The sequence below is a fragment of the Myotis davidii genome, unplaced genomic scaffold, assembly GCF_000327345.1.
Source record: "Myotis davidii unplaced genomic scaffold, ASM32734v1 scaffold826, whole genome shotgun sequence".
Lineage (NCBI taxonomy): Eukaryota > Metazoa > Chordata > Mammalia > Chiroptera > Vespertilionidae > Myotis > Myotis davidii.
Window position 1 is genome coordinate 165,564 of NW_006297142.1, and position 9,693 is coordinate 175,256.

General features: G+C 51.3%; 1 protein-coding gene across 1 annotated transcript; it reads left to right on the plus strand.

The window, feature by feature from the left end:
• The first annotated feature begins 18 nt into the window (after positions 1 to 18).
• Positions 19 to 9,692, plus strand: SDHAF2 (succinate dehydrogenase complex assembly factor 2). The gene is made up of 4 exons (XM_006772776.2): positions 19 to 82; positions 3,177 to 3,400; positions 3,493 to 3,602; positions 9,556 to 9,692. Exons 1-4 carry the CDS (start codon positions 47 to 49, stop codon positions 9,690 to 9,692), a joined length of 507 nt encoding a protein of 168 aa, XP_006772839.1. The 5' UTR covers positions 19 to 46.
• Position 9,693: the final 1 nt, after the last annotated feature.

Here is a 9,693-nt window from a genome sequence, read left to right on the forward strand (position 1 = left end):
AGCACCCAGAGAGGGGACGGGCTTCCAGTCCAGGTCGGGGGGCAAAATGGCACTGGGCGCAGTGTTGCAGGCTCTGACGCGGGTGAGGAGCTTGGAGGTTCTGGGGCCCCAGTCGGGCCGCCGTGGGGGCTGAACCTCATCCTCCTCTACAGTCTTCAGCCTGCGAGTGGTGTCCAGCTGCTGACGGCCCGGGGCAAGGGCAGGCCAAGGAGAGGTCCTTCTCGCAAAGTTAGGAGGTTCCAGTCGCCCCGCCCCCTCCCGAGCCCGCGGTGCCCGTCCTGTAGTGTATGAGCTAGATCCGCCTTCCTGCCCGGCCCCGTGCGGCTTTCACCTGTTCCCGGGGAGGAGGGGGGCCCGGGGTCCTCAGGGCGCCCCAATCTCTGTTCTTGTCTTTCCTGATACCTGGCACGATCGCACGCCGCATCGTACGGCCTCTCGTCCTTTTCCGTGTAGGTGTTTACCCCTGTCCACCTCCCTCAGTGCTCCTTTTTGCTGCACCCAATAGCATTTTGTATGCGGTGTCTTCTGTCTCAAGGTAGTTCCCGATTTCCCGTCTGATCTCTCCTTTGACTCATTTGAACCATCGGTTAAGTGTGTTGGTTTCGCGTACTGACACACGTTCCAGTTTCTTTCCGTTGTGGTCAGGGAAGGTCTCGTATAATTTCCAGCTCCTTGGACTCCGTGTTGTAACTTCACCTGGGCTCTCCCCGGGGGCAAGTGCCCAGTGTGCTTGAACAGAGCATATGCTTGCGGCTGGTGGGTGGAATGTTCTGTCTATGTCTGTCTGGTCAGTTGGGTCTGTAGTGTTGTTCAAGTTCTCTGTTTCCGAATTGATCTTCTGCCTGGATGCTCTGTGAGGTATTGAAATCTCCTATCATTGTGTTGCTATTTCTCCATTTGGTCAATGTTTGCTTCATGTATTTGGGTGCTCTGGTGTTGATTGCATGTGTATTTATCATTGTTATATCTTCCTTATGAATTGCCCTTTTTATCATTACACTAGAGGCCCGGTGCACGAAATTTGTGCACTGGAGTATATATATATATATTTCTGGCTCATAAAGAGGAAGAGACTTCCTGTCATTCTTATCTGGTGATTATGTTTGTCCTTTTGAATCCTACACTAAAACAATTTGGGAGATGGGTTATCTAAGCAGACAAGCCTGCACCTGCCCGGGAGATGGTGACTTAGTAGTTCTGATATACACATATATATACATATATATATGTGTGTGTGTGTGTGTGTGGTGGTGGTGGTCGGAGTGGTTGGTGGTGGTGTGAGGGGGTTCCCCTCAGCCTGGCCTGCACCCTCTTGCAGTCTGGGACCCCTCGCTCCTTACTGCTTGGCTCCCTGCATCTGCCCCCTGGTGAGAGGGACCTAGGGAGCCTCCCAGGCTTGTCTGGCCTGTCTTGCCCAGTCCCTATCTGCAGGATCCCAGCAGCAAGCTAACCTAGTAGTTGGAGCATCTGCCCCCTGGTGGTCAGTGCACATCATAGAGAGCAGTTGAGTGGCCTTAGCATATTACGCTTTGATTGAACAGCCGACTGGACAACCAGACACTTAGCATATTGGGCTTTTATTATATAGGATAATGCCCTCCTTTATCTTCTGACAGGTTTTTTTTTCCCCCTGAGAGTTTTTTATTAAAAATCTGTGTTGTCTGAGATGAGTAGGGTCATTCTGCTCACTTTTGCATGGAATATGTTTTCCTCATCCTTTCACTTCAGCCCACGTGTATTCTTACATCTAAAATGAGTCTCTTGTAACAGCATATAGTTGGGTCTTACTTATTATTTTTTTCTAAATCTTCACCTAAGGACATCCTTATTGACTTGAGAGAGAGGGGAAGGAGAGAGAGAGATACGTCAATGGGCGAGAGAAACATAGATCGGTTGCCTTCTCATACGAACCCTGACCAGGGATTGACCCTGCAGCCTTTCCATGAACGGGTCGATGCTCCAACCAACTGAGCCACACTGGCCAGGGCAGTTGGATCTCGTTGTTTTATCCATTCGGCCACTCGATGTATTTTGGTTGGGGCGTTTGATACATTTCTATTTAAAAAGCCAGGAGTTGGGGTTTTCTCCTGCTCATTCTATGCTGGGCCAGGGGCGGGGGCCATGGTGGGGGAGTGTGGGCCAGCCCAGACCCTTGCCTTTGTTCTCGACAGCACCCAACCTGGTGCCATCTCCTGCGAGCACTGAGGTTCAGAGAGAACAAACACTAGCCAGTCTGGCGGCCCCCCGGGAGGTCGGCACGCGGGCCGTATGTCTCGGGCTCCCCTTTCTCTCCTGGGGGAGACGCCAGCAGCTGAGGACTTTCTTCAGTCGGACCAGGCTGAGCCAGGGGGCGGGACCGAGATGAATGACTGCCATGGCGTTTCCTTCCCGCTTTGATGCAGCTGCTCTGTGCTTGCCCGGGGTTTGGGAGCCTCTTCACTGGTTTCAGGATTTCTCTTAAAGGGAACCGGTCCGTGTGTTACGGAGTTGATGGTTTCCGGGAGCAGGAGAGTGTGGGGCTGCCTGTCCTGCCATCTTGCTGACATGAACACCTTCTCATGGCATCGTGGTAGGCGTGGCCCTTCTCTAGATTGGGAGCCCTTGGAGGATTAGGGTCCATGCCGTCACTGCATGCTCACATTTTTTTTAAAATATATTTTATTGATTTTTTACAGAGAGGAAGGGAGAGAGATAGAGAGTTAGAAACATCGATGAGAGAGAGACATCGATCAGCTGCCTCCTGCACATCCCCCACTGGGGATGTGCCTGCAACCCAGGTACATGCCCTTGACCAGAATCGAACCTGGGACCCTTCAGTCCGCAGGCTGAGGTTCTATCCACTGAGCCAAACTGGTTTCGGCCATGCTCACATTTTAACACGGTCAAGGGACAGTGCGTCGGGGGAGCACGTAGTCTGCTGAAGGACTTCTGGACGTGCACTGGTCAAGAACGCGTTGGCCGTCAGGCTGGCTTTCGGGTCTGACTGCAGTTACTGTCGTAGGGACCCCGGTCCGTGTTCTCGCCTCCCTGAGCCGGGGCCTCTAAGCTGTAACATGGGGCCAGTCTCAGCGAAGCTTCTGGAGGACTGGCTGAAATCCGACGCGCTTGGCGCCCAGTGCGTGTAGAGGGTGACGGGGCCGGATGCTAAAAAGATGTCTGTGGTCTGTTTGTTTCAGGTGCTTGCTCTGTCCAGGCGGCACCTTGTGTCTCCTTTGCCCAGCGTGACGTCCTTCGGCCGTTTCTACAGAGGCGACAGCCCGTCAGATTCCCAGAAGGATATGATCGAAATCCCTCTGCCTCCGTGGCAGGAGCGACCCGATGAGCCCATAGAGACCAAAAGGGCCCGCCTGCTGTATGAGAGCCGGAAGCGGGGCATGCTGGAGAACTGCATCCTGCTCAGGTGGGGGCGGGGCTGGGGCCATTGCTCTGTGGCTGGAGACGACCGGCCTTTTAACTTCTTCCTCTCTCTCTCTTTCTCTCTCTCGTTTTTAGCCTCTTTGCTAAAGAATATCTGCACCAAATGACAGAGAAACAGCTGAACCTGTATGATCGCCTGATTAATGAGCCCAGTAATGACTGGGATATTTACCACTGGGCTACAGGTACGGGGGGAGGGGGAGGCAAGCTGAATGTGAAAAGTAGGGTGACTTGGGCTGATTTGAGTCTGGGGTTATATCCTAGGCAATTCCCCCACCCCCCCTTTATTCGTGCAAATAGACATTCACCAGACACTTCATTTTTCCAAAGTGTGTAACGTTTGTCTGCTTAGTTCAGGTTCTTTGTGTGCAAACAGCAGACACCTACTCTGTGTAACGTAAGCAAAAAGGGGATTTAGTGAGACTGTACAGGTCTCCGAGGCAGGTTGAGGAAAGACTCAGCTGGGACTGGAGTGGAGCCAGAAACGGACATCTCGCTCGTTCTCGCACCCTCTGGGCCTTCTGTGTCTTTGTTCCCACCCAACGTGCGTCACAAAACAGGAGCCGCTCTGCAGGTCCATGTCTCCTCTGTTCTGACAGATCTCCTCGGTACTCGTTCTATCTGTTAGTAAGAGAGGACCGTATAATCTCCATCCGTAATTGTGGATTTATTACTCCTTTCAGTTCTCTCAGTTTTTCTTCATAGATTTTGAAGCTCTGTTATTATGTGGAGACATATTAGGATTGTTATATCTTCTTGATGAATTGACCCCTTTATCATTATACTAGAGACCTGATGCACAAAATTCATGCAAGAATAGGTCTTCCTTCCCCTGGCTGCTGACACCGGCTTCCCTCTGGCACCCGAGACCTGGGCTTCCCTTGCAGCCCCGGCTTCGTCAGGAAGGTTGTCTGGAAGGATGTCCAGTCTAATTAGCATATTACGCTTTTATTATTGTAGATAATGCCTGTCTTTATTGCTGATAGTGTTCCTTGTTCCAAAGTATCTGATCGTAATTTAGTCACTCCACGTGCTTTTGACGAGTGTTTGCATGGTATGTTTTTCCATCTATATTTCTGTTATGTCGTAAATTAACACAAACTTAGTGACTTTATTTTTGAAAATTTATCTTTATTGTTCAAAGTATTACAGATGTCCCCTCACCCCCCCCCTCATTGACACACTCCACCCCACCACTCCCACAAACTTAGTGACTTCAAACAGCCCCTGTCTGTTAGCTCAGAGCTGTGCCCAGATCTCAGTCTGGAAACCCATTCAGGTTGTAGGACTGACGTCCCCATGGTCCTGTGAGTTGTTGATCTCTTTCAGCTCTGGAAGCCACTCTCAGATCTGTGCCCTGTGGCCCCTCCAGCCCAGCAGTGGAGCCTCCCTCACAGGAATCCCTCTCAGGCTTCAAAGCTACCCTGTTCCCCCTTCTGTCACCTCCTGGGGAAAACGCTGCTTTTAATAGAGCTCATGTGATGAGGTCAAAACCACTTGGAAAAGTTCCCTGTCCCAAGGCCAACTGTGCCGCAGCGACATGACCGGGCGTGCTCACAGGCGGGGATTTCACAGGCCGTGTGCACCGTTCTTTTACTTTAAGTTGAGCCTCTTGCAGACAGCATACTTAGTCTTTATTTTTTGTCCAGTCTTATCATCTCTATCTGTTCATTGGTATGTTTTGGTCATTTACATATAATTAATTATCAATGTGATTGCATTAAAATTTACCATCATTTTGTTTTCTATTTCTTCCATCTGTTCTTTGTTCCTTTTCCCCTCTATTTCCATGGGGTTTTTTAAATGAGTATTTTAAATTTTACTCCACTTTTGCTTTATTATTTATACCTCTCTTTATAATGTTTTTAGTGATTGCCCTAGGGTTGGCAGTCTACATCTTTAATTAATCACAGTCTACCTTCAAGTAATATTATAGTACTTCATGTATAATGTAAGAACTTTACAGTAGCACACTCCAATTCCTCCCTCCCATCTTTTGTGCTATTGTTGTCATACTTTCTATTTTTACTTATGCTGTAAGCCTACACTACATTTCTGTTGTTTTACTTCAGACAATTATCTACAGAGCAATTTAAAATAAGGAAAAGAATAGCATATACATATATAAAAGTTAAAACATAGTATCTTATATGTAAATACATGGATAATGTAATATGTAACATTTATATAATATATAATTTCATTATCCTATATCATAAGAGGCTAATATGCAAATTGACTGAATGGCAGAATGACCAGTTGCTATGACATGCACTGATCACCAGGGGGCAGACGCTTAATGCAGGAGCTGCTCCCTGGTGGTCAGTGTGCTCCCACAGGTGGTGTGCTGCTCAGCTCAGCCAGAAGCCGGGCTCACGGCTAGTGAGCGCAGCGGCAGTGGCGGGAGCCTCTCCCACCTCCGCGGCAGCGCTAAGTTCCGGAAGCCAATTCCAGACAGCAGGGCTGAATCGAGTGGCTGAAGGGCATTTCCCCAAACCTGAAAAGGATAATTGTTGCTGCCAGACAGCTAAGGGCATCTTAATCTACATGTTATTGCCTCCTAAACACCTGAACAGCCGAAGGCAGTTTCTCCAAAACCTGATAATCTGACAATGGCCTCTGTATACGAAACCTGACCCTTTGATGTGTACAACTCCGCCTCACCTTAGGACAAATTGTGTTAATAAAAAGCAAGGGGTCCTGAGATGAGGAGATCTTAGTTTCTTTAGCTAGGCTCCTCTGACCCCCAAATGCCTTTCAAAATTATGTTTCGTCTCTGGACTCTTAAGTTACACGCAGCCCTTCTCCAGATTGCTGAACCCCTTCTTAATGCCGGAACAAGAACCCCGGCAGCTAAGGACCCCGAGGGGGATGTCCGCCTGCCGGCTTAGGCCCGCTCCACGCAAGACGGCACAAGCCGGGCTGAGGGACCCCACCCAGTACACAAATGTTGTGCACCAGGCCTCTAATATTTTATATTACCTTATTTTAATCATCTCTGAGTTCTTCATTTCTTTATGTAGATCCATATTTCTATCTGGTATCATATTCCTGAAGAATTTCCTTTAATATTTCTTGTAGTGTAGGTCTGCTTTTGGCATTTTTGAAAGATATTTTCACTGGATATAGGATTATAGGTTCACAATTTTCCCGCACATGATACGGGCACACTTTTTGCTAGGCTGGAGAACTGAGTCAGTCTGTTCAGTTGAGCTGGATTTGGGTTGTTGTTGCTTTGGTCACCTTGTACCACCAGCTTCAAATCCCCTTAGTGTTACCATGTGCCATTTTCTGGTCTGCCTGGTTTTTGGCATGGCGTCTGCTGTGTCTTTGTTCCTTTGTATCTTTTCTTTCTGAATGTTTCCAGCATTTTATCTTTGGTTCTAGCAGTTTGAACGTGATATGCTAGATGCTTGTGTTTGGTATTTATCCTGCTTTGGGTTCTCTGGGCATGTTCAGTCTAACCAATTACACTTACGGTAGGTTAGACTGTTGAGTATTATTTCTTAGTTTTTGGATTGTTCTGTCTCTTACTCTTTTTTTTTATGCATCAGTTTGGGTAATTTGCGTTGGATAATATCTATGGACCTATCCTCAGTTCACTATGTCAGATCTCAGGATGGACCTGTTGAGGTCCTTCTGCTTATTTGCTTACTTTTATTTATTAAATATGTTTTTATTGATTTCAGAGAGAGAGGAAGGTAGAGGGAGAAAGAGAGAGAAACATCGACGTGAGAGATAAACGTCGGTTGCCTCTCACACGCGCCCCAGCACCCTGACCGGGGACCGAACCCGCAGCCCGTGCACGTGCCTTGACCAGTGACCCCTCAGTGCATGGGACAACCCTCCAGCTGAGCCCTACCGGCCAGGGCTGCTTGCTTTTATTTTTAACCTTCCCCTTTCACTTTTGCAGTTTCCACCTGTGCTGGAGTTCCTCTCCGGTTCATCCGTTTGTGTCTCCTTTTTCCACTAGGGCAGTGGTTCTCAACTTCCTGGCCCTTTAAATACAGTTCCTCATGTTGTGACCCAACCATAAAATTATTTTTGTTGCTACTTCAGAACTGTCATGTTGCTACTGTTATGAATCGTAATGTAAGTATCTGATATGCAGGATGGTCTTAGGCGACCCCTGTGAAAGGGTCGTTCGACCGCCAAAGGGGTTGCGACCCACAGGTTGAGAACCACTGCACTAGGGCCTTTAACATGTTAGTCATAGTTGCTTTAAATTCCCTAAGAGTCTAACATCTGGGTCATCCCTTGGTCTGTTTCTGTGGATTGCTTTATCCCTTGACTGTGTGTGTGTGTGTGTGTGTGTGTATCTCCTCATTGTGTGTTGAATGTTAGACATCGTGAGTAAGACCAGGAAGACTGAGGTCGGTAGTACTTGTGCCTAGAAGTGGCCTGTGTGTGTCCGGCTGTTAGCAGGGGGGTCAGTCGGGTGAGGAGGGAAGCTCACTTTGGACGTATTGTTGCTTGGCTCCCCTCGGTGCACCACCAGCCCGACTGTGCTGGGCGGGGACGGAACTTCCGGGGCGTTTCTGCAGTGCTGCTGTTCACCCTCCGCTTCCAGCCTTCCTTGCATGTCTGTGCCTCAGAGGGAGTCTCTCCCTGCTCTTCCCTCCCACTAGAGCCTGCTGCTCTCTACTTGGTGCTTGTTAGTGTGGGGTGTGGGCGGGGGGAGGGCCTCTGTGAGCCCCGCCCAGCTCAGTCCCTGTGGCCCTGGGTCTGAGGGGCAGGCCTGCTCAGCGACCCACCTGCCCACCCCCCAGGGGAGGACTTGCTTTTCCTTTACCCTCCCATCAGCCCAGACGGGTCCTCATATGCCCAGGGGAGACAGGGTTTGCTCACCTGCTCCCGGGAAGGCACGCCTGGCCGGGCCTCATGCTTTCTTCCCCGTGGGGTCTGCTCCCTCCTCTGGGCCTGCGTCCTTGAGGGAGGCTTTCTCTCCAGCCTCTCGTCCTGCAGGCTTGTCAGGAGCATCCTCGGGTGAGAGAACCTGTCCGTGGGTGGGAATCCCCTGCGTCCGTGGGTGGGACTCCCCTGCGTCCGTGGGTGGGACTCCCCTGCGTCCGTGGGTGGGACTCCCCTGTGTCCGTGGCGAGTGCACAGCGGCTGTTAGCGGCTCATTGACGTTCAGCCGAGGCTTCGCCCTGTTTGTGTCCTGCCCGGTGCCTCTTCTGTGCTCGGGCGCAGGTCCCCGTCTCCTGGGGGCCCCATAGGTTTCACTGCCCTCGGGGTCTGTGACCTCAGCGCCCATGGCCTCACGAGGACGCGGGAGTCCAGTCCACCAGCTTCCTGTTAAGGGGGGGGTGCAGTGCTCTTTACCACCGTCACCCCTAGGGGCCCGAGCCCCTCGATCTTACTTTGATCAGAAACCCCGAGGCCTGGCCCGGGTGCTGGGCCCTGTGCTGAGGGGACCAGACTCGGTGTTGAGGAATGCCCTCCTGGCGGCGTGTTAGCCTTGGAGGGAGAGTGATTCCCGCACATAGTACCGCAGCTTCCCGGGGGGAGACGGGGGGAGGAGGGGGCCTTGCTTGTCTGAATCTTGAGGGTCTCGGGGCGGAAAGAAAGGTTGGAGGTGAGCCGCGCCCTGCCAACCACCCCCTAGACTGAGGCTGGCCTCCTCATGTCTGCTTTCCATGCCTTGGTCCCTTCCGATCTGCCTCCGCGGGTTCATGTCCGCTTTGTGGGCCTCCCATCGCCTTCCAGCGAATCCCTTTTTGCTTAAGTGACTTGAGTTGCTACTTTCTGTCACCTACAACCAAGGACCGTTGCCTCAGGAAGTTTATAGACTAGAAAGGAAAACACAATCACCGAGAACAACGGAAATACCAAATGCAGGGCAGACTGGTGCCGTGGAGGTGGGACAGGCGGGTGCAGACCAGACGGTAAAGGTTTCAGCCTCGCGGCCATCCGGTGTCCGCTGCACCGGCTCTGCCGCCGCGGAGGCAGGTCGCCCAGCCGAGCAGCGGCCCCAGGCTAGGCCCCAGCCAAGCTTGTCGCGGGCACCCGCGGCCATGCCTGCGCTGCCGGCTGCACCCCCGAGGCTCCAGGCCCAGGCGGCGTCTCCAGGTTCACGGCCCTTCGCTAACTGCTGACTGACTGACACGGGTCGCTCTGCCCGCTCTTCTCTTGCAGAAGCAAAACCGGCGCCAGAAATATTTGAGAACGAAATCCTGGCGCTGCTGAGAGACTTCGCGAAAAACAAGAACAGGGAGCAGCGGCTGCGCGCCCCGGACCTCGAGTACCTGTTCGAGGAGCCGGGTGGGCGCTGAG